Source organism: Microcebus murinus, chromosome 7, assembly GCF_040939455.1.
Source record: "Microcebus murinus isolate Inina chromosome 7, M.murinus_Inina_mat1.0, whole genome shotgun sequence".
NCBI classification, from domain to species: Eukaryota; Metazoa; Chordata; class Mammalia; order Primates; family Cheirogaleidae; genus Microcebus; species Microcebus murinus.
Window position 1 is genome coordinate 35,604,617 of NC_134110.1, and position 25,711 is coordinate 35,630,327.

Here is a 25,711-nt window from a genome sequence, read left to right on the forward strand (position 1 = left end):
GGTATGCAGGCATCTGGTGATGATTTTCTCATTACCTAATCCAGGAGTCTTGCACTATGTTGGAGAGAGGGGCTGCTTCTTCAGAGGTTGGTTCCTTTCAACCCACATGTCAACAGGTACTGTGCAAAAGGCTCAGAATACAGTGATGATGAAAGCTTGGCTTCTGACTTCAGGAACTCACAACCAAAGCCTGAAGTCCCTGGCCAAGGGTGAGCATTGTGAGTGGGAGAAGGGCGTTTTCTGTGGAGCACCAATGAATGGATGGGTGTGGACCTTGAAATCTGAGGTGAGAAATACTCAAGAGTGATCACACATGTCAGACATGAAGCACCTCCCCTGTGGCTTTTCGTTTGACCTTCTGGCAATCTGAAGGACAAAGGGAATGGGTTATTTGTCCTCTTCCCCACTCCCTTCAGTACAGCTGAATGAGCCACTGGGGGCTATTACCTAAGAAACCCCATACCCCTTCCTGGAGTGTTGGTTCTTAATTCTGGTCTTCCTGAAATCATCTTTCATCAGAAATGATTGCACTACCTACCCTGTAACACATGACTATGCTCTTCTTTTTGTATATGACGTACTGGAAATCAAAAAAAAAAAAATGGAGAATGAATCAAATTCTCCACATATGCACCAATTATTCTTTTTCTAACTTATTAATATCCTCCCAGAACGTACTAGCTTTAGAATCTTACAAATAGATCTATTTTCCAGCATCTCAATGGAGTTATAACTGAAAATATTTACCATGGATCCAAATTTAGAGCAACTACCTTAGGTTCTTTTAATAACCTAGAAAGAGTTGGAACCTGTACTATTTTCTGAACCATAGGTGGGCAGTCTAGCTCCCTGCTGGATCGTAAAGCCAGGACAGCAGGGATTAGGTTATGTTGACCATCAGTATGTTTCTAGTATCTAGTAAGTTGTCTTCATCAGTGTGGACACAGACAAAATACATATTTCATGAATGAATAAATGATAAGAATTTTAAGAGCTGTTTTTTCCCATGTATAGAAAAAAAAAGGAAAACGAAAAATGATCTTCTGCTATAATTCTGCTTTGATATCTCTCCCCCTTTTTATTAAAAAAAAAATGTATCCCAGAAAAGCAAACCAAACCTACTCAAGTTGGTGAGATTGTCTATGAGTAGGCATGGCTACCCATACTAAACATGGCTCCATCAAGGAAGCAGAAATTCAGGGTCTGGGATTGAACATGAGTTATGGGAAGAAACAGTGTGTGCTTCCACAAAGATCCTTTTGTCATATAAAGAAATAGCATAATGGAATAATCCAATGGAATTGGCTAATAACATGGTCCAAAATAATTTAACCTCATCTATACTAGTAGTTCAGGAATTTGCCCAGGAAATTGCAGTAGCTTTGACAGAAACCCATGAAATCGTGACAACTTAATTCCATTGTAAAAACTAGGAATGATTTTCTCATGTAAAACTATGATCCCATTATATGTATTTGGTCTGTGTGTCACAATATGACATGAAAAATTCAAGAGGTCATATTTTAGGAAGATCAAAATTAACAAAATAAATAAGCTTGCAAATGGTAGGTCAAAGATTATTCCATTGGGCTAAGAAGGAAGTAATTGAGATCAAGTGTGAGTTTTGACTACTAAATACCAGCACACAAGCAAATACCAATGTTTAAGAAAAAAAATTATTGGAGGAAAAGAAAAACAATTAAATTGAGAAAGTTCTATTCAATAACTGTATTTGTTCTTAGAACTGAGAACTTAGACCTATTAGACATGACACTGATATTACAAAGCCCTAGTTTTCTTGAAAACATAACTAGAAAACCCCAAGATATATAGGTCGAAATGCACTAATGCATCAACAATTATGCATCCTGTGTCTATTTTGTGCAAGGCAGTTCCTAGACATAGTAGTTTGAAAAGAATAATTACTTGTAGAAAAATCTAAAATAACAGGATCTACTCATAATTTGGTAAAACCATTCTCATAATTCCATGCTACTATAATGAGAGTGTAATAAAGAAAAATTCATTTGTTTATCCATTTGATAAGATTTAGTAAACACCACTGTATGCCAGGAATTGTGCAATGCACTGGAAATTCAGAGATAAGAAAGCCACAGTTTCTGCCACCAAAATGATAGAAATTTGGTGGCCTCAATTATCAGAGTTTCCTTCAAACTCTATCTGATTTTATCCCTGCAGACAACTCTATACAGAAAGGAATGCTTCCTAGCCTGGAAACAATGGAAAATTGAACATAGAAGAAAGTGAAAGTAAAAATTCTGCATCAAAATAGTCATGATCCCATCAGTCCAGGGAAGGCTGAGCGGGCCAAATGGGGACTTTAACTTTGGGTTCAATTCTTTGAACCCAAACTATGGATGAAAGGGGTTCTAGGATATCATGGAGAAAACAGCTTTCTCCTTCTCTCTCTAAATCTTTACCAAGACAGAAGCCAGACAAGGAGCTGAGTTACTTCCATGTCATCATGGTGACTTGGGTTCCAAGTCACCCAACAGACTTATGGTACAGACTGTGGCACAGCATCTATTTCAAGTAAAAGGTGTCCTGCAGATCAGACTCTCGTGGGGCAAAGGAAGAAACATCTTCACTGGCCTAAGAAGTCTGCTGCACTTTTGACAGTGCTACCAAACACACGACAGGATTCTCCCAAGTCTTTGCTTCCCCAGAAGATGCCTCATAGCTGGTATTTGGTTTTCACAAATATGCTTTCAAGGCACCTAAGATCACAATATTTTCTTTGCTTTCCGAACCCCAGGCATCCTTAGGAATTTGCTCCGTGTCCTCACTTGTCCCTGAAGGCTTGTTTATTTCAAGATGAACTTCTAAAAAGTCTAGATTCCTTCTTTATATCCAAATCAACCCAATGTTCTTGTGTTATTGCTATTATACCATTCAAGACTGAGCCAACTGGCCCTTGAAGAAGGCAGCAGGTAGCCACTCACCAATGCCCAGGTTAGCACATGCTAGGAGCCAGGTGATCTGGAGAGTGTTAGCGGTTTTGGAAGCTAGTGATGGTAATGTCAAAGAGATTGGAAGCACACAGAGAGACCTGGAAGAACACTGAGTTTCAGGACATTCAAAAGTATTTGTCTCTTCTGTCTTGTTTTGATTTTCAAATGAGACTATCAATATATACATAAAGCTCCTAGTACAGTGACTGACACATATCAGAGACTGTTATTTATGTTCTTTTTTTTTAACAGTTTGTGTTGACTCCATTGCCTCAGTCTTTGGTATTACTTATGAATTCCAAATTTACACCAGAAAATCTTTTTCAAAAAAGAGTGGTGGAGATACAATCCCAATTAAATCATGACAAAATCAGTCACTTTCACAATTGCTTTTTAAATAAGTATATCTCTGCAAATAAAAATGTTTACTTTTTTCCATTGAAATGAGGAAGAAAAGGAATGTTGGAATGAAAACAGCAGGAATGTCAGGTCCCAATGGCTGGTCCGTGGCAGTTCCATTGGACATACAGCACCAGATGTTGCAGCATTCTCTGAAAGGATGATTTATTTGTAGGAGGAAGAGCCCAATAGCAGGAATGATTAAATATGAAAGGATTCATGGTTTCATGAGGAAAGTCAACTGTGCCATGAGATTTGTCTGCCAACACCTCAACAATGAATGGAGAAACTTCGAGAAGAAAGAGTTAAAGCTTATTCAAACCCTCCCCAGGGAAATTTGTTCCTGGTGTTAACAGTCTCAACCTCAGCCTCCCTGTAGGAGAATTGTGATTACTATTTGATTTATTATCATAGACATGAGGAGACACAATTTCATCGAGTCTTAGATGCTCAGAGCAAGAAGAGACTTTGATCACCCAAAGCAAGCACCTGTCTTTTTGGGTCAAGAAGCAGAAGCTCAGAGTGAAGGGAATCACACCAGGTCTCTCAGTGCTTGAGCAAGTGATTGAGTAGCAGAGTGAATCTGGAACCCAGGTCTCCTGACTCCTGGTCCACATGTTGGAGACAAAAAGATTAAAAAAAAGTAAAATAGCAAGTGAGAACAAAGAATTGCTGTTGAGCCCAGAAAATGAAGAAGAACATCTTGGCTCATTTGAGAAACTGCTAAGCCAGACATATTTGGGGGAACTTCTTCCCATCTCTGGAGTACGATTGATGTTCCCATGCCTTGAAAGATGACCATGTTCCTTCTCCCAAATTCCTGCTGTCTTCAGAAGGCCTAGCAGAATCGCCTGCTGCTGGATGACGTTGAGAACAAAAAGAATAAGAAGGACCCCATGGCCATGCAAGCACTCCTGCCCTCCACTCCTCTGACCTGTCCTTCTTCATTTCCTCCTTGTCCTGCCATGCTTGGACAGGTGCACCTTCTTGGCCCATTGCTTGGACTCATTCAGCTCCAGAGGCATGCCTCAAATTTTATCCTCATCTACAGGCCAACAAACAGGATTTCTTTTTTTAACAATCTCTGAACTAGGATGTGATTTCTTTTGGGGATCTATATGACCCCAAATTTACCAAAGGTGTCCCTTTGTGCTGGGATGTCTGGTTCTCACCTGAGCACAGCCTGGTTCCTCTTGTTTTGTCTCAGAGAATCCTCATATGGCCAGGTCATAACTGGGCACTCTTTCAGGGCCTTCACCAAAAGCTACAGAGAAGCAAAAGGACTTAATTTAAAGACATGTTATGTTTGTGTAACTAGGAAATTATTTTAGGAAGTAAACAGGCTTCTGTTGGCTCAAATGAAGATCTCCATAGGCGGTTTCTACTTGTGTTTGGGATAGATATGCCAGAATTTGCCAGGGCTCCCCAGCACTCCTTGTCCAACCCAGTGATAGGATGTTCAGTTCTCCTGAGTCAGGCTGAGCTGAAAAGTCCTAAGAGAGAGTCAGAAAAAAGGGTGGCCAAGTTCTTGGACAGCAATAGTTGACTCATTAATTTTAAAGACTATCATTCTACCTAAGTCTCCTTCCTCCAAATAGCATTGTTCTGGGGTTAAAATAAGTTTCAGGGGGAAATTATAATTTTTGACACAGTCAAAAATGGGCTCTATGTAAGAATAACCTGAGAACTGCTTATAATTAAGCAGTTAAAAGCCTAGCCCAGTGCTTAGGAATGTATTTGTAATTCCTCTTAGACTTGTCAAATGGACTGCAATTTAATACCTAAGGATAATAAAAACTGAGAGTATGTTTTTTTCAATGTTCCATTCTCTTCCTCTGTCCACAAAACTAAAGTCAGGGAAGGGAAGAGAAACTTACACTAAGCTTTCTTTCTGAGTTGCATGTGACATAATAGCTCTCTTGACTTCATGCAATCCTCATTCCAACCCCACCAGGGAGGTGTTAATGTCTCTATCTTATAGATGAGGAAACTGAAGCCCTGAGGGAAAAGACCTTGTTGAAGGTCACACATCATAAGAGGTAGAGCCATGATTTTAGCCAAAGCCCATGGACCTGCAAAGCTCATTCCCTCTCCACCCCCAGCTGAGTCTCCCAGGTCAACGAAAATGCTCCCAAATTGTGCCCCATGCTCCTCTGGTTTGCCCTTCTGTGTCCACTCAGTTTTATAGGAAAATGATCACAGACGCACCAGCTCCCGGGAGAGAAGTGTAGTGCCTGGGTCAGCTGTTCCACTTGGCTGTTCAGCAGGTCCTCTGAGTGGTTTCACAATCCAGCTGTCAGTGGAAGAAAATAATGCCACATAAATTATTCACCTGTTCATGTTGGAGTCCATTAGCTCTCAGAGTTTGGTGTGGCTGCAGATAATCCCACAAGCACCCCTTGTTCTCTGCCCCCAAGGATCTCCTGTCATTGTTTTTAACCAAACAAGTTCAAATGTCTCCTCCTCAGCTCTGCTGACTCTGGTCTTTTGTCTCTAGACTGTACTTATATTTCAGGGCTTTGAAATCCTGCAGAAACAGGTGAGTCTTTAAAAACATTCTCTGGGAGGCCAAAAGTTCAGAACAGTTGTGTCTCTCTTTCTTGATATTAAAAGATCAGGGTTCCCCATGGACGCCAACCTGATCAGGTAATCGTGACCCTTTTTACGACTCTGAATACTTTTCCAAGTGAGGGGAGGGCAGCTCCACCCTCCAAGGTTCCCCCGAGGGCTCCGAGTTCCAAGATTGGAGCAGCCACTTTGTCAAGGGTCAGATATTTTGCTGTTGGAGAGGTAAAGTTGGCTCTGCCCCATCCTGAAAAATCACCTTAGAAAGACGGGTGGACATCATCAAATGTGTCAATTCTTTCTCGTCTTAAGGAGAAAAGTGATCACTACCTTGCTTCAGATGGGATATGGTTATTTTTTTTAATTCTTATTTTCTAATGCAGCAATGATGGAAAATACCAATCATTGAAGAACAAATCGAGGTTTCCAGTAACGTGAATCCATTGCATTTGATTTTGGGTTGTATTTTCTTTAACCCCTTTTACGGCATAGAACTCTGGTGCCTTGCTCCCTGGATTTGTCTCCGTGCGACGAGTAGGCTTTCTTGACATCTGGCTTACAGGGGAACACAACTCTTCCACAAGTGGCCTTTAGTGCTCTTTATAATATGATTTCCTGTACTTTTTAAACTGTATGTGTAATTTATATTCTGGCTCTGTCTGATATTTGAACAACTTTAATAGGTTGATTTCCATATATATTATGCAAACGATTCTTACCTGATTTTTTTATGTTCTATCTTAAAACAAATAAATACTGCACCACTTATTAATAAATAGACATTTCAATGGTTATGTGGAGGAATGTTATTTGCTTTAAAACAGCGCTTATGAGATTGTATTGTTTATGATAAATAACACTGGCTGCTGCAAGGAAACCCCTCTAAATATCAATGGCCTAACACAACAAAGATTTATTTCTTGATCAAATCACAGTCCAGTGTGGATTGTCCGAGTTCCAAAGAGTGATGTGGGGATTTGGACTATTTCCATTGTGGGCTCTAAAGTGCTCGAGTCCTTCACTTCCAGCCACAGAGCCAGGAGAGGAGAATGTATAAAAGCCATACCCACCTCTGCATTGCCTTGGACTCAAAGGGACCCATCACCTCCACTCATGTTCTCATTGCCCAAACTCAGTCACATGGTACTGACCAACATGCAAGCGCAGCTGGGAAATGTAGTTTTCACAGTGCCAGCACAAGGAAACATGGGTTGAACATAAGGCTTTTTTCACCACAGGAATGTTATGATTGATCCTGTAGATTTCCTTGTTAGTACTGTATGATGGCAAGATCTAGCACAGGTGTAGTTGTTGCCCAGGAAATAAAATGAGAAAATCAGAAAGTTCCCCTGGAAGTCACTACACTTACAAATACAGAGGTGGAAACATTTTAATTGCACAAAATGTTGGCAAGCGTTATCTCCCCATTAATGTCATACACTTCAAATACATCACACAAGAATAAATCCTGACTATTTTTCCATTGTGAATTGGACCACTGATGGACATGCAGCTCCCAGACACACCAAAATTTTATTTTAAATTTAAATTTAAATTTTTGTTTGGTTGTTTTAGAGATAGGGTCTTGCTCTGTCACCCAAGCTGGAGTGCAATGGAGAAATCATAGCTCACTGCAGCCTCAAATTCCTGAGCTCAAGAGCTCTTTCTGCCTCAACGGCCTGAGTAGCTGGGTACTACATTCACATGCTACCAAGCCTGGCAAATTTTTTTAAGATTTTTGTAGAAACAGGGGTCTTGCAATATTGCCCAGACTGCCAGCTTTTTAATAATGCTAAATCTTGATAATGCAGTTTCTTTCACCAGTGAAACACTCACTTCCAAGACTTTGTTAAGATATCACTTCCTCAGTAAAATCTTTCCTGAATCGCTCATCCTCCAGGTAGAAAAAAACATTCTTTCCTTTTTTGCCTTAACTATATCCTAAACAGACGTCTATCACAGCGTCTGTTTGCATGATTTTCTCAGTGGTTTCAGTGCCCATCTTCATCACTTTCCATCACCACTATTCTGTAAGTTATTTGAGGGTAAAAACTGAGTCTTACTAATCTTTGTCCTCAGAAATTATCCCAGTGACTGTAAATGCTAAAGAATGAAACAGTGAGTGAATGCAGCCACATTATAGGTATATTAGTTAGCTATTGCTGTGTAACAATATCCCCACAAACTGAGTAGTTCAAAACAACACAAATTTCATATCTCACAGTTTCTGCAGATCAGGAGTCCAAGCACAGCTTCACTGGATCCTTTGCTTTAGGGTCTCACCAGACTCAAGGTGCCAAATGGAGCTGGAGCTCTGGGGCTCAACTAGAGAAGAATCGCCCTGCAATAAAGGAAACTGATTTGGGGAAACAAGGGTGGTAGCAGGATGACAAGTTAGCAGGCAGTTCCAGTAGCCTAGATAAGAACAGTCTTGAAATTGGGCCCTAGGCGTAGAAGGAATCTGGTTATGTTGGTTTCTCTAGACCAGGAGTTGGCAAACTTTTCTATAAGGGGTCAGATAGCAGTAAATATTCTAGGCTTTGTGGACCATACAGCCTCTGTCCCAACTACTCAGTGCTGCCATTGCAGCCCAAATGCAGCCATAGACAATACCTGAATGAATGAGTGTGGAAATGTTTCAATAAAACTTTATTTGTAGACACTGAAATTTGAATTTCATACAATCTTTACATGTCATTAAATATTTTTCTTCTTCAACGTTTTTACAACCATTTAAAAATACAAAACCATTCAAGCTTGCAGTCCATGTGAAAATGGGCAAAGGGCCGGGCTTGCCTACCCTGCTCTAGGCACCTGCTAAAAGTGACAACAGCCCTCAGCCATTTCTTCAGAGGACTTCTGCTGGCCCGCATGCCAGGTGATGCTTGGCCCACAGACCTTTGCAATGGGAAGAAGGAAATCATCACCTGGGGACGCCTGTTCTGCCCCTTCAATACACGTAATTACTGTCAGCAAAGTTTTCCCATCCTGTACTGAATCAGTGCATTGTCATTCCTCTCACTGATTCTATTCAGCTCATCACACAGGCATTTTTCTCCCATAGAGTTGATCTTCTTTCACCACTCTGAGTTTTCAGTAGGATTAATTCATTTTTTTTCCCGGAGGATTTAAAGCAAAGTTATGAAGCCTCTCCCCATCCCCACCCCCTGTATCTTTCACTAAGAACTCATATAAACCCCAGGGCTCTAACTGAGCTGTTAATCTTGCTGGCTGTTTAAGTTCTTTGAAGTCATTTATCCTACTCAGGAGACAGGTAAGTCATATATGGTAGATATTAATATTTTAAACTCCCTTTTGTCCCCCCTCCTCTCCAAAGCATGAAGCCCGCTAAGGCATGCATCTGCTATAATCCCCGGCTCCGGGATCCCAGGTGCCAAATGAAATAAGCAAGCAGTTTCTATCATCCAGTACCTATATTGCGCTTAGCTAAGACTCCATCCCTTGATCATTTGATCGCAGTCTATTTCTTTCCATTTTTCCTTTTAAGCTATTGATTAGAATCTTAAATGCAGTCATCAGCTGGAAAGATGGCTTGTCCTCTCGTCTGTGATAAAGGAAACATAATCTTAAATCCAAAGAATTGGAATGAGGATGAAAGAATGCCCTAAAAAACGTCTGGCAGTGTGGTAGCCGGTAAAACGTTATACCTTCTTAGTCAGTGTTCAGTCAATGATGGACTTTGAAAGCAAACGGACTGAGGTCCCAGTCGTGGCTCTCTCAGCTGTGTTCCCTCAGACCACTTACTTGTCTGAGCCTTGGTTTCCTCAAAATATAAAATAAGGTTAGTAGTAACTAATTAGTAGGGTTGCCTTGAGGACCAATAGGTCACCATGTGTAAAACTCCTAGTATATCAGATGGTCAACAAATATTAGTTCCTCCATTTCTCTTTCTTCATTAGATATTTTGTAAAAAGCAGACCCTTCCCTTATCGTGGTGTCTCACAGCTATGGTGCCAATTGCTTGAGTTTGAAGTCCAGGGCTTCCCCACCATGTTAATGACCTTGGTCCAACTATCTAGAATCTCAAGCCTCTGGTTCCTCTTCAGGAAGGGGGAACTCATACTTACATGGAAGGTTCTAAGAGAATCGATGGTAATAATGTCTTAAGAACACCTGTCACTCACTTGTCTGGCTCAAACCAGGTGACACTTCAGTGTGAGTTTCCACCTCTCCACGGCACATTGTCATTATTCTATATCCAATCAGGCATCTTTCAGTTCCAAAGTACGGTGATAAGGGCAGGTTTGCTTGTCAGGATGACCTAACTTTGGTTGATTTGGGATCCTTGTTAATTGAAGGTAAGACAATGTTTAATTAAGACTCCAGAAGTTCAGTCATTACCATCCGCGTTCCCAGCTCCAGGACCGTGGCAACCATACACAGACATATTGTCAATGAATTTCACAAGACTCTTAAGTGGATTCTCAGCTCGTCAATGAAAACAGCACTCCTCAGCCCTTCTCCCGGGAGTGGGACTGGATTTCCAACCCCTTACACCCCCCAAGGTGCTTTGGAATGATTGATTCTGCTTGGTTTTGCTATCAGGCCCTTTATGGGCACTCCAGGATGGTATCTTGAGGGCAGGAGAGTAGAAAAGGATAAAAAGAGAGTATGGACTTACGTGTCTGAGAGACCAGGGTTCGAATCCCACTTCTTCCACTTAGGAACCCTGTGGCTGTGGACTGCAGGGCTACACCTCAGATGCCCGGGTCTTTCTCTGTGGAACCGGAATTTCAATGTCTATCTCACAGGGTACTTGAGAAGGTAAAATAACCGAGATCACCCCCCCCCAAAAGATGCTCAATAAACTGTACTATGGGGGAGGGAAAAGCCTGTTTTCTCTACACTCTTAGTTGCAGTGTCTGGGGCCCTAGACATTGAACTGACAAAAGGCAGATTAACAAGAGAAAATGATTTATTCATATGCTTGTGGGGGGCCTCACAAAGATGGAATGAAAATTCTAAAGGAGCCATCAGACCAAAGTGCTTGTATATTATTTTAACAAAAAGATGATAAATTTGTGAAGAAGTGACAAGATAAAGAAGAAGGATTTTGAGTTTCTAGAGGGGGTAAATTGTCGGAAGATAAATATATGGGGACACTAATGGGACATAAGGGTTATTTTAGTAAGTTTGTCTGTGCAAGCGCATCTCAGTGTCGACTTTCCGTCTTCTTCACCGCCATAAAACTCCCCTGGGAGAGGGGATTTACAGCAATCCTCATTTCTCAGAAGTGTCTGCACAGAGTCAGGTAAGAGAAGCTCCAAGAAGGCATCTGTCTGCATCTGTTAATGCAATGGCCTTCCACTCAAAATAATCCACATACCAAAGTGGCATATTTTGGGGTGAGATATTCTGATTTCCCTTCAGTATATTATTATTGTTGTCTTATCACTACATGACTTGCTTCTGCAAATGTCACTAAGAAACAACAATTCATTATGAATTATCTAATAGTAGCCATGGGAAATGCAGTGAAATAATGATAAGTTGGTTTTATGGTAAAGTATCAGACATCTGATCCCATCTCTGTAAGATATAACTTTGAGGATTGTAACTTTGTCATATAAAGAACATTGTCTTGCTTACTATTGGAGTCCCAACATCTATTCTTAACTACCGTCACTTTTATATATTTGTTAAACACTTCTATAGCACTTGCTGTGTGCCAGACACTGTCCACTGCAGTTTATAAATGTAACGTATTTCCATCTTCATGACAGTCTTGAGTAAGGAAACTGAGCCACAGAGAGGCTTGGTAACTGCACAGCTAGCAAATGGCTTAGCCAGGAGGTGAACCCAAGCAGTCCTCTGACTGCAGGGTCAGTGCTTGTAACAACTACACCATGAGCTCCACTAATATTTTTTGAGTGAGTAAAGGTTGAGTAAACTGACTCAGATCACAGTGGCCAACTCAAGATTCAAATCAAGTCTGTTTGACCTTACACCCAGAATCTTCCCTTGCCCTAGGCTGTCCCACAGTAGCCCAGACTTGCAAGGGGGAGCTCGGGGAGGTCAGATGTTCTCAGTTTTGCTGTGAGGTGAAGTCCATCCAGTCTGCTTGTATAAGCTGTGAAGTTTTCTTTAGTAATACTCTCCAACTCTCCAAACTAGAGTTGTCTCAAATATTACATGAGATATATTAAAATATCATTCATTGATATCTCAAATTCACATTTAACTAGATGTCCTGTGTTTCTACTTGCTAAATCTGGAAACTTTAATCCAAACACATAGTTGACTTGGTCAATGGCAAAGAATAAAAAACCAGACAAAAGGAAAAATGCATTTTTCTCCAAGCACAAAATCAATATAAATTGCCTTAAAGTAATAAATGTTAGCATGTTTACTCTTAATAAATAGAAAAGAGTGGTTAACAGAATGGAACAAGAGTCAAAAAAAATATAGCTATTCTATAAATACAAATAATTGTTTTTTTCCTATAAATTTTGTTTGTTCATTCCTTATGCTTCTGGTATGATGCTGAACCCTGGAACAGACACAAAAGAAGAAGCAGAAGAGGAGGAAAGAGAAAAAGAGAAGAGAAGAGAAAGAAATAAGATTCCTAAGTATCTACCATATTCCAGAGATGGTAGTAGGCATCCTATTTCATGTTCTCATTTCATCTTCACAAAATACCTTCAAAGTGGCTATGACTCTGTCCATTCTGTACACGAGGCTCAGAAAAGTGAGGGGATGTTTCCACAGCAGTTGAGGTGTGGATGCAAGAATCCTCACTTACCTTTCCATATTGCTCCCCACCCCACTTCCAGTACCACTTTGCTGGAGAGAATGTGAAATCCTGGGTTCACTAGGCTTTCTCTCCCTCTCTCTTCCCTGATCCTTCCATCCATCTCTCTCTCTCTCACACATCCCCTTTGTAAACCTCTCTCTGGAGAATTTAGCACAGTTGGCCTTGAGTGTGAATTAGCTGGGCATGTATCGATCTCCTCTGAGTTACTAAACATCTTGAGGGAAGGAGCAGTGGTGGCTCTGTCCTATGTCCTTGTATCTGCAGGCTGAGCTCGATGCCTTGTAGGTATTCCGACACTACTATGTGCCAGACACTGGATTAAATGCTTTGTTTGGATTCATTATCTTAAATCCACACAAAGACCCTGAGAGCTAAGTCCTCTTAACCCCATCTGCAGATGAGGAAAACTGAGATTCAGAGAGTAAACAGATTGATGAGAATAAGAGAACTCCAAGAAAGCCCCATCCTCTTGCTCCTTTGTAAGGCATAGAGAGGTTTAGCAACTGCACAGCACAGCTGTCTCTGTCCAAGGTGATGTCTGGAAGAAACACCAGCCAGGTATCTACCAATAATTAAAAGCAATGTAAATGTTCACTAGGATCTCTCAAAACAAAATGCCAGAGGGATTCCCATTCCTAATATATAGCAGAACCTCTCAACAGGCAGTATACCATGAAGATGCTCAGTTCCTGAAACATTTTCCCACAACCCAGGACACATTCTCTTGACTTTCTCCCCTCCCAATACACCTTCCAGATCTATTCAGTCCTCTACTGATGGCAAATGTATGCTCTTTTCAAATCAAGTCTGTGCAGCCTATATGTTAAGTGGGCATTACATTAATATCAACCCATAGAGATTTGTAGTTATCAGTGATAATATGCATCAGACAGCATTCTGTGTGGCATTTGGCACACAGAAAGTGCTCAATAAATGTTGCCAATATTCTTATTAGTCTCAGCTTCACAGCTGTAACTATCATGATGACTCTGCACGGCAAATGCCCCAAAGAATGGCTGGCGCACGTGGCTGCAGAGGAGGAAAGTGACTCTGAACACTCACATATACTCCTATAACAATATTATTTTCATATTCATGAGCAGTAGTGGTGCTGTATTTGGAGGGCATTTTCCATCTGTTTAGATGGCTGTTTAGCCAGAAAACTCACAGAAGAGACGCTAATGCTCCCTGAGTATGCATGCACCCCCTCCATCTTCCCAGATATCCTGCAGTCATGCAAGACCATATGAGTAATTATCGCGTGTGCTGTAAGTAAAAGTGAATGTGTTGCTTCCTGCCAAAGCACTTTAGAGTCTGTGCATGACCCTGCACCTCGCTCCCTCCCATTGCCACAGCAAACCAATCACCAAGGAGGCCACAGTTACCAGACAGAGAACTAGAGGATGGTGCAGCCTCAATTAACAGGAGTCCCTGAGAGACTGTGTGGAGCAGAGCCATAAAATTGCTGTGAATATGCACTGTGAACAAAAAAAATCAACTTTTGTTGTTCAATTAAGTCAATGAAATGGTGGAGTTAATTTGTTACCTCGGCATCCTAACCTCTCCTAATTAGTATTATACAAAGCCTTTTTTCAGATTGTCATTCTAATGACTCCGAATGTACTGTTCTCCAAGGACATTCTGCATCAATGCACTTAGTAATCCGGCCAGTTTCCTCCACGTTTTTCCTTCCTTCCTTGCAGGTGGGCTCGAGCATTGCAGACATGGCTGGCTTCCCGTTACATGGCCCTCCAGTGAGGCTGTGCGTGGGCCTGGTGTGCGTCCTGTCCCTTTGGAACACAGGTGGGTCTGGTCAGAGTTCCAGAAGTGTCTGTTGCATATACAAAGTTTGAGTATTCACTGTGCTTCAGAGAATCTCAGCAGCAAACATTTCTGCCCAGAATCCTGAATGAATTTGTTCAGAATGGCAGTAATAAATTCCCTATCCCTGTTTGTTTCCCTTGACTTTTTGAGTCCCCTTTATGCAACTTTTCACCTCCACTGTTATCACCCTTGTCCACACCACCATTTTCCTTTTCCTGGACCATGGAGGGGGCTTTCTAAGTCAGTTTCTCCTCTTATCACCTCATGTTCTGTGCTCCACTCAGCAGCCCAAGTGATCTTTTCCTAAATCTCATTATGTCACCTTCCAAGTTCCTCCCTCATGTCTCTCCCCTGCCCCAAATTATTCACTGATTTCCTCCTTCTCTGTGTGTAGTGTCCACAGTCCTTCACGGGCTCTGTAGGACACTGCCTTCCTGCCCATCACCGCTCTCTACAAACCTCCACCTCCTTCATTCTTTATACTCCTTCCCTGTTGGCCACCTTTCAATTCTTTAAAGTAGTACTCAAGCCCACCTCAGATCTGGGTGTGTGCTGTTCTCTATACATCAAATACCCCCTCAGCCAGTTAAATCCCACTGAAATACCATTCGTCCTTCAGATCTAAGCTCAATATCTCCTCCCAGGGAAGGCTTCCAGATCCCTCCTTGTTACACACGTTCCCTTCAAAGTATCCAACATTGTTTATGATGATATCCTTGCACTCATTTCCTTCATGTCTGCCTTCCCAACACACTCAATGCCCAGCAAATTCTAGGTGCTCAATAGCATGATCAATCATTCATATTATTATAGTTGGTCAATAAATATTTGTTGATTAAATGAATTAACAAACTAGATGTGCGATTTTAAGCAAGTCACTTCACAATTCCGGGTCATAATTTTCTCATCTATAAAATAGGTATTTCGGATTAAATTTTGTCTGATGTTATGTATGGGTTATAATTTCTCTGATGAAACCTGTTTTTCTTCAGTGTCTGGCATTAAAGCAGAAGCCAAGAAAGCAAAGGGAATGGCCTTCCTACCTGCAACAGGTAAATGCACAGGTGTTCCTCCCTGGTCCACCCTGTTCTTGGGCAAATTCCTCGACTTCCCTGAGCCTTACTTTCTCTGCCCATACATGGAGATTGTGTCTGTATCTAATGTTCTAACAGTCATTGTAATAGTTCCTATGGGGCGCTTATTACTTTATGGTTCATTGAATACTTGGGTTCTCATGATCTTATTAAGTCCACAAAGACTGTGGCATTCTGTTGGAGATAGAAGACTTGACAATGGGAAGTATTGTTATTTTCCATCATCACCTTTATAATAATTTCTTCTTTCTTTGCCTTTACTTTCCTGATGGTATGAAATTGGTTGTGCAGTAAGATGATAGATACATTGAAGAGTCAGGGACCAGGTTTCTGTTCCTGAATTTTTGGTAAATGAGCAGGATAATCTATGTGGTATGCTTTTGGTTTGAGAGGGGATGGGGTTACTCTTTATTTTTAAAATTTTATTTATTTTTAATTAGTACATTCACATGGTTCAAATAGCAAAAGATAAAAAAGTTATTAATGGATTAATGGATAAGGAAAATGTGGCATATATATATATATACACACACACATAGAATGCAATATAATTCAGTGTATGAAGTTAAAATGCTACTCCAGCAAACCGCTTCCCTTTCCCTGAGGATGCCAGTTGCACCAGTTTATTGTGTATACGTAGGATAATTTTCCATAAATATTTTCCTTACCTGAGTCTCCAATCTTCTCCTCTTTAAATGGGAATAACAATTTCTGCTCCGCAGGTAATCATAAGGGATAAAAGGAGATAAAATACTAAGCATGAAAAAGTACAAAAAGTGCCAGATATCTTTTGTTTTAAAGATACCACTATGGTGGTCTTTTAATCTGAAAATACAATAATGTCTTTATATAATCTATCCAGCAAGTTATCTGAAAAATTCTTCCATATTACATCCTATTCAAAAACCTGTGCTTCAGGGTGTTTAGTTCACACTTCAGATATTGTTATCAAAATCCACCCAAGGATTTGTAATTAGAAGGAGGAGTGGTAGAAATAATTTTTTTCCTCGGTGAAAGGAGTGGTGTTCAAGAAAGGGGCTTGGTCAGAAAGATTGCACAAGGCCCACTGCTCTGGCTGGAAAGGTGTAGGAATCCTTCAAGCCCCACAGCTGATACCACCCCTGTGGCCTGGAGATGCAGAACTCAGATAGTCCTGGGTCCCTCACCTGCCTGGAGGACTCTGCTGCCCAGGCAGGTAAAAAGCAAAGTTGGTTGATGCTGTCCACAGTTCATACAGCAGTTGCTGCAGAGTGACTGCTCCCTCCTGTCCATTGCCAGGCAGAGTGCCTGTGGGGGTGGAGCTGGCCTCCCCCACGCTGGGGATCTGGTTGGTTGCCAGCATTTGGCTACTTAATGATTGACATCTGTCTCAGACTCCCTTTTGTTGTGACACAACCCCCTGTTTCCCACAGCCCTATTGTGGGGAAAGGAGTCCCCACTTACCTATAGCCCCAGTTTTGATATTTGACCAGACAGTTTGCTAATTGATAAAAGGCCAAATTGGCATAAGCAGGCAACAGCTGACTTGACCTCAGTTTCAATGGGGTACTTGAAAAGCAGGGGGAGCAACCTAAATGTCATTGAGGGATGAATGGATAAAGAAAATGTGGCGTGTGTGTGTGTGTATACACACACATGCACACACAATGCAACATTATTCAGTCTTTTAAAAAGAAAGAAAATGCTGCCATGTGCAATAACATGGATGAGCCTGGAGGACATGATGCTAAGTGACATGTCAGTCACGGAAGGACAAGTACTGCATGATGCCACTTACATGAGGTAGCTAACATAGTCAAATTCACAGAAGCAGAGAATAGAAAGGTAGTCACTAGGGGCTGCAGGGGAGGGGGAAACGGGGAGTTTGTTGTTCAGTAGATAGAAAGTTTCAGTTATGAAAGATGAATGTTTTAGACATCCACTCTGCAACATAGTGATGATAAGTAACAATACTGTATCATGCAATTTAAAATGTGTTAAGAGGGCAGATCTCATGGTAAGTGTTCTTACCTCAATAAAACAAAATAAAATAAAAAGCAGGGGAGAATTAACATGGACAAAGAGCTGAGATACCTGTGTTCTAAATTCATTCCCACTCACGTAATGTGGGATTTAGATACATCACTTAACTTTTTGGGGTCTCAGTTTATTCATCCCTCAAAGGGAGTGTAGGACAAGATGATTTCTAAGGATGTTATGAATTGTGTGAGGCTGCACTTCCAGGATACTCTTTTAAATACTCTTGAAACCTTTTTCAGTGTCTCAAAATAAAGAAGACACCAAGAAGGACAAAGATAGGGCTTCCCTTGGTGCAACCAGTCACTAGGCCAGCCCTAAACCTGACTTGCACTGTCACTCTTGGCACATTTTCAGACCCTGCGCCTTGGTTTTTCCATCTATAAAATGGACATAAAGCACATTCTCCATCCGAATGTAAAATAATGACTGCAACAATAACAACAAATGCAATATAATTATATATCATCTAATCCAAATAACTGATTTTTCTGGTCTCAGCTGAATGTTTTTCCCACAAGAAGGCCTTCCTTGTCCCCCATGACAGGTTAGTGCCCTGATGAATGTACTGCTCTGTATTAACAGAACTCACCTGTCTCTACACCTGACTCTCCTCCCTGACCAAATCACAGAGGAAGCTCCATGCCACCAGAGACCTGGTTCTTTCCCATTTACCACTTTGTACCCCATGCCATTCATTCATTTGTGCTTGGCCTTTAGTGAGTATCTGTTGAATGAATAGATGGATGGATGGATGCCTCTGACATTTCAAACTTTCCTTTGACACTTCGTTCTTTGATAGCATGAAAGTTGCCAAGGAGGCAAGAGGTCTGATACTTTGGCCACCGCTCTACAGTTCTAAGAAGCAGGTGTGGAGCCCTTCATTCCCACTGCTCAGTTGTGCAAATTAAGGCAAGTTTCTTCTCCCCCCAGTTTCCCAGCCTAGCTTAGGAGTGGGGTCCATTACACCCCCTGCATTGGAATCACCTTGCATATTTATTAAAATCTGACTTTCCAGGCCACACCCAGCCCAAGGAGATTAGGACTTGGAATGGGGACACAGGAGGATCCTAGAACCTTCTGTGATCCTGGAGCCTTTCCTCAGTGTCCCCAGGATTCTGACACTCATGGGCCTGAGAGCCGCTGCTGTGGACGCCTCCAAGTCTTGTCCAGTTCCAGGGTCTGTAATTGGAGACTCATATTTCTCTCATGAAGTCTGTTTCCTTCCCAGGGTCTGGCCTCAGAGGTGGAGAGAGAAAGGAGAAGGGGGTGGCATTTCTCGCTACCACAGGTGAGCCCCTCCCCTCTTCCCTGGGGGTCTGGGCTGCAGAGCCGATTCTTCCACTTCCCAGACCTCTGTCCCCAGTGCCAACAGTGGGGATGACAGTCATGGGGAGCAGCAGCAACTATTTCCACATTGTCACCTCTCGTTTCCAAATCTTCAAGGAGTAGCTGGGAGCCGATAGGGGCAAGGGGGGAAGATTTTAACCCAACAGCATCTCTGTAATCAGTTGCACACTACCAATGCCTGGGTGATTTTTTTACCCCTTACTGATGTTTGGGTCACATCTCAGACCAATTCAATCAGAATCTCTGAGGATTGAAACCATGCATGGGAATTGTGGAATTTAACATAATCTTTCCAGATGATGTCAATGCTTACCCAAACTTTGGGCCTCACTATTACACAGCATACTTATTTTCAAATACAGAGCTGTTGAGAACTCTTGCAATGCCCTTGGGCTTCCACTGTGGATGAGACATTTCCAGTAAATCCCTGACCTCTCCAATTGCAGAGATAAATAGTCACTAAAGGAGTTTCTTGGGCTTCATTTGGATTTCTCCTAACTACGTTTGTCACTATGTGGGCTGTCACCTCCTGGGGACAAGAATTGCCTCTTGTCTTCAATCCCATTGTGCCTGATGCTTGGTATGTGTTGAGCACACGTCCAAAGAAGAAGTACATCTGCTTGAAGTTTGGAAACGAGGAGCTTTTACTGTCACTGAGAAAAACCTGCCTGTGGTGATGTTATCTTTGAATCTCTTTCAGAGCTACCTGCAAGGTCGATCGATCTGTCTGCACTTAACCTGACAGAGCTTGTGAATGGGATGCTGAGTAGAGCTTTAAAAGGTAATCATTTTTTAAAGCACAATCCAGGCTCATTTTTGTCTTGTACCAGCTTCTCTTCTGAACCGCTCTTTGACCTGAACAAGACATACTGCTTCTCCGTGTCTCCATGTCTCGGTTGCTCCATGTTCATGGCAGAGAATACATTGTCCTACCTAACCGGAGATGAGATTGAAAACATCAAAATGAAGTAGAAGGTTTATGAGCATTCTGAGAGCAAACTGCATTCTAAACATGGTGTATGTGCAGACATTTGTAATTGCAACTATGTTGCCATAAACTGACCGAATCGTTCTCTGATTAAGTTAATATGGTTCTGGATTTCCACTGAATGCTTACAATATGAGTCCAATCTTCTAGGTTCTCTTAGCTCTTAGGAAAATAATTAATATGTGGTGTGTACCTAACGAATGCCAGCAAAGCATGAAGCATCCCTAGTGTACACTCCTTATTTATACTCCACTTTGTTCAGTAAATATCTATGGAACACCTATCACATGCCAGGTACTATTCTAAGCACTAGGAATAAAGGAATGAACAAAGGACAAAAGTCCCTGGCCTGGGGAAGCTTCCACTCCATTGGGCAAAAGAGTAACAGAAAGTAAACACTATGCATACTAAATAGGTAATGATAAGTGCTATGTAAAATGAGGGTGGAGAATGCCTATTCAGCATTGACCTCTATGGGAATGGCATGCCCTAGGACTGTGCAGTACGCAAACTGCACAACTGTGCTTGGTGGCTTTATACTTGTTCACTTAGTTATTTACTCATCAACACTATTTGAGGGCTATCCATCCCTGTCCTAATGCTTGGAGCTGCAGTCACAAAGATTTGGCCCCTGCCTCCAATTTGCTCACCAGAGTTGCCCATTGATAGGGCTGCCTTGGGAGGTGCACGATAGGATGGCAGTGGTCTGCCTGTGGTGGGTACTGTGGAGTGACTGAGGCATCAGAGGGAGGGTGGTCTGCATAAACACCTTGCTCTCCCAGCCCCGAACACCTGTCAATCCTGTCCTTTCCTCTGCGAGGCCCTGAGCTGGGCTCTGCAAAATGTTGCAGAGACTCAAAAGTCCTAACTTATACCTACAAGCAGCTCAAAACTCTTCCGATTACTTATTTAATCCTGGTGTGACCTGTGAGGTGGTACTCTCACTCCCATTTCATAGATGCAGAAACTGAGGTACGTTCATTGCCAGACAGAATTAGAATTCAAGTCTGTTTAAGCCAAGTCTGTGATCCAGCCCAAACTTGCTGCATGGTAAGAAACACTGGACAGCTCCCAGATCCCTGCCATGGAGATTCTGATCCAGTTGGTCCTGGAAGAAGCCCAAATGTGCATTTTTACCAACTGCTTTTGGTGATTCTTATCATCAGAAAAACTTGAAAAAAACTGAGTTCTGGGGTATTCAACTTTGGTGCTTAACCCGTTCTCCCAAGGAGCTTATAAAATGCCAGAGCCAGGGCCCCACCTGTGTACGGCTTTAGTGTCTCCAAAGGGTGACATCGAGGGGCCCAGGGCGAATGGGCACCACCATGATTTGGATGCACCGAAGTTTAATGGTTCTGCCATTCCAGCTACCATCTCAGTAGGTCACAAATTTATATGAGTAAAAATCACCTGAGGACTTTGTTAAAATTTAAAAGAGGGGGAAAAAAAATCACTGCACACAACATCCTTTTGTTTGAGTCACCACCTGTGGCTTAACTTACTGTCTTTAAGAGTTTGTTTTACAGCACTTGAAGAGTAGACAGAAGGGGTGAAACCCTCCTCTACATCTGCCAGACCACATTCAGAGCCTAATAGGAACAAACACGACGGCCTCCCATTATCGTTTTGCAACAATAACTTTTTTTTTTTTTTTACCCTTCCTAACCTCAATAAAAGCTCAAGCCACTCATTCTCAGGGCCAGCACATTTTATGTGTGGGGGAGGGAGGGGTATCCTTTTTTTCTTGGAAAGTAAAATAAACTTTTTGTTTTAAACCTAAAAAAAAAAAAAAATTGGAATCCTGGGAGTATTTACCCCTCCCCTTTGTCCATAATCTGATTTAGTGGATCTGGGGTCACACCCAGGAATGAGCCTTTTGAACAGTTATGCCAGGGGATCTGATGTGGGTGGCTGGTTCTCAGACCATAGTCAGAACGACCTTCCTCTACCGCACCATCTCCCAGATATAAACCAAGAGCAGGCTCTGATTAAGTGTAGGTATTCTCAACCCTGATTGTTTATGTTAGTACTCCTGGTTAAAAAAAAGAAAAGTTTCCCTTTCCTTGGATAGTAGGCTGAAAATGGCCCCCAAAGATATTCACCTCATAATTACCAGAACGTCTGAGTACTACCTTATATGTCAAAAGACTGAATATTGCCTCATGTGACAACAGCAGTGATTATGTTAAAGATCTTATCTTGAGATGAGAAGATAATCCAGGATTATCTGACCAGTGCCAAATTGCCATCAAGAGGGTCCTTCTGAGGAAGAGGCAAAGAGAGACTCACACGAAGAGGAAACGACAATGTGACAACAAGGCAGAGAGAGAGGTGGCCACGAGCGAGTGGGTGCAGGCAGCTGCCAGGCCAAGGGTAGCGAGGACAGATTCGCCCCTGGAGCCCCTGACAGGAGCGTGGCCCTGCTGAGTTTCAGATTTGCGGCCTCCAGCACTGTGAGGGAAAAAACTTCTGTTGTTCTAAGCCACTAAGTCTGTGGTATACTTCGTTCCAGCTGCCTCAGGACACTAGTAAGTACAGCTTGGAATCTTCCCGAGAGTTGCCACCGCTCAAGGACAAATCAGGAAATACAGCCAAGTGACACATACTATTGGGTTTTTTGGTTGAGTTTTATTTTAGTTTATTTCTCATTTGTACTGTTTTATTGTTTATTGTTATTTATTTTTGTCATTTGTCTATTGTTTTATTAATTTCTATTGTCTATGTGCTGATTCATATTATTGTTTGCTTATTACCACATTAGTAGGCATTTGCCTGTGTCTTTATCTTGGTATCTTTTGGCAGAGAGTAAGAAGTTCTTCTCCTTGCTGAGCATCACTTCCTACAGTTCCTTTGCCTTCCACAAGCTTTCTGTGGCCATTTACAACAGTGAGTGCTGGCTGGCTCTTCTCCATGGTGGTGGTGGTGGTGGCCGTAGGGCCCTTCTGTGTGTCGGGATCACTGTGTGAATCCTTTCTCTTCACAGTTTCGAACCTGAAGACCGTGGACCCTGCCAAGTTCCCCACGAGGTACTGCTACTGCGTAAGCAATCGGACCAACGACTTATCAGGTGAGTGCAGCTAACCACGAGGCTTGCAACTTTTCCAATTTTGCTTATGCCCTTTTAGATAAGTTTGCATTGTTTTCTTTCCTCAGAGTAAGATAGGAAAATATGGTGACATCTATTACACTTAAATATGGGTGCATTCATTATCCCAGAAAGTTATTTTCTTGGTTTTTCCCTAGAAAACTAGTTGTGTGTGTGCACCGAAGCAAGAAGAAAATGTTTATGAAGCACTTTGTAAATTGCAAAATCTGGGAACAACCAAAATATCTGTCAGGAGGAAAATGGTCAGTCTACTCTAGAATCAAACTTTGGAAAGCAGACACAGACCACACATTAATGAATGAATGGTAGCCAAATTTGCCATGTGCATGGAAAAATTTCTAAGAGATTTTTAATTAGAAAAAGAAAGTCACAAAATAATACATAGACCATGATGTCATTGATTTCAAAAATACACATCTAGACACCAGACAGGTGATTACCTCTGAAAAAGAGATTGGAGTGTGTTTTGAAGTGGAAGAATGTTGATGAAGGGAGCCTTGTAGTACTAAATGTTTGTTTTTTTTTTTTCCAATGAGAGTGTATTCATGTGTTACTTTTATAATTAAAAATATTACATATTCTGCCGGGCGTGGTGGCTCACGCCTATAATCCTAGCACTCTGGGAGGCCGAGGTGGGTGGATTGCTCAAGGTCAGGAGTTCGAAACCAGCCTGAGCAAGAGCAAGACCCTGTCTCTACTATAAATAGAAAGAAATTAATTGGCCAACTAATATATATGGAAAAAATCAGCTGGGCATGGTGGCGCATGCCTCTAGTCCCAGCTACTTGGGAGGCTCAGGCAGGAGGATTGCTTGAGCCTAGGAGTTTGAGGTTGCTGTGAGCTAGGCTGATGCCACGGCACTGCAGGCACTTTATTAAAAGGATATACTCTGTAAAGTTTGGATTCAGTCAAAAGACCACACTCAAGGACCCAGAAAGCCACATGTGGCCCCAAGGCTGCAGATTCCCACCCTAGTGAGGCAATCAAAGCCTCCTGCTCTTTTTCCCATTTAATCTAATATTAAAAATATTTTCCGACATAATACAAACTTCATAAACATTTGTAATGGCTATATAACCTATGAATGCAGGCATTTTCCTAGCAGTATACTGTTGTTGGACTTTGGAGTAGATCTAGGTTTTCCTTTATAAATAATCTTGCATTTAACATCTTTGTGTGTAATATTTTTCCCTGTTTTGGATTTTCGTCTCAAAGTGGAATTTCTAAAACAAATAATGAGAAAATTTTGAAGATAATAGTTACTAATATTTAATGAGTACTATATGTGAGACCTTGCACTAAATACCTAGTATCTATTATCTTATTACTTTAACTTGTGAATTTCATCAATATATTTGAGAGGAAAACAGTTCTTCATAATCGCATCTTTCTCATCATTTCATTAGCTTCTGCTTAGGGTGAGATTTTGTGCTGGGTGACTCACTACCCTGATTGTGTGAAAGATAAAAATAAAATTTAAAAAGTGACATCTGTCTGGAAATTTTATTTCATGGACCAAAGCATATTTCCACATACTTGAAACAATTATTTGAAAAGAATTGATCTGTGGATTGTTAACTAGTAATATAGCATGCCTTGGCCCAAGGCAGACCTCAGCTGAAATGCAAGCTCTGCCATGCATGCTGGGACCTCGGGCAAGTTTCATCATTTCTCTGAGCCTTGGGCAGAACTTGGACTCCCTCCTTGGTGTCTGGCTTCAAAGTCATGCTCAAAGCTTCTATGCAATAATAATAGTAATTTCCAAATTGCACTTTACTGGTCTACTTATGAATTTCTCTCTCCCACTAACCTCAGATTCTTCTGTGTGTCATACACAACTCTCCTGTATCTAGTAGGTGTCTGGCACACTGCAAACACTCAATGAGTATTTATTAGATAAATGAATTGATAAAGGAGAATTTTGAAAAGTAGAAAGAAAGTGGATGGAATAAATAATGAGATAATACCCTTCCTCAAGTTCCACAATGTGACCAAGAACCGACTGGTCTAACGAGACAGAGAAAGGAGATGCCCATGTTTGCCTACCATCCGGACAGGCTGGCGTCTACACCTGCACAGGTGTGCTACCACGTCTCCCTCTGGGAGATTACAACACGTGTCTGTGCAGATGTAGTAAGAGCACAGCATGGCTCTGGCTCATACGCAGTAGTAGCCACCTTCTGTTGGTCATAACATGCTGCCATCAGTTGTCACATTACATTTTCCTGCCTCTCTGGGTTCTGTATTTTAAAGTCAGCTGCCTCCTGCCTAACACATAATCCCATTCAGGAGCAAAAGAACCATTTATACAAAGTATGATGGGAAATCATCCAGCCGATCCAAGAAGCTTCCTCTTTAGGAAGTCACTGTTTGGGGTTCCTAAAACATGTCCCCTTGTTTTAGAAGCCAAGAACTTGTTGGATCCTGGAAAGCCATAAATGAATGGAGAGGGAAATGGCAGCTCTTTAACTAGAAGTATCAGGAATTTCACTGGTCAGTGGTTCCTGCCATGTCAAGCAATGGCCCCATTTAAACCCTGCTCAGAGAGAAAGTTCACAAAGATTCTACAACCTGAAATGTTGTAAAATTCTCTCAGACCCTTCCCCTGCTGTCATCAGGCAT

The 25,711-nt window shown here is 41.7% G+C and overlaps 1 protein-coding gene across 1 annotated transcript in view; it reads left to right on the top strand.

Annotated features, from left to right (window-relative positions):
- The first annotated feature begins 9,155 nt into the window (after positions 1 to 9,155).
- Positions 9,156 to 25,711, top strand: part of HHLA1 (HHLA1 neighbor of OC90) — a 36,251-nt gene continuing 19,695 nt past the window's right edge. Inside the window, exons 1-7 of the mRNA XM_012785410.2 lie at positions 9,156 to 9,210; positions 14,415 to 14,514; positions 15,528 to 15,587; positions 18,877 to 18,936; positions 19,696 to 19,776; positions 22,786 to 22,869; positions 22,967 to 23,050. Of these exons, the coding sequence (XP_012640864.2) occupies positions 14,436 to 14,514; positions 15,528 to 15,587; positions 18,877 to 18,936; positions 19,696 to 19,776; positions 22,786 to 22,869; positions 22,967 to 23,050 (448 nt within the window). The 5' untranslated portion in view covers positions 9,156 to 9,210; positions 14,415 to 14,435. The remainder of the gene's footprint in view (positions 9,211 to 14,414; positions 14,515 to 15,527; positions 15,588 to 18,876; positions 18,937 to 19,695; positions 19,777 to 22,785; positions 22,870 to 22,966; positions 23,051 to 25,711) is intronic.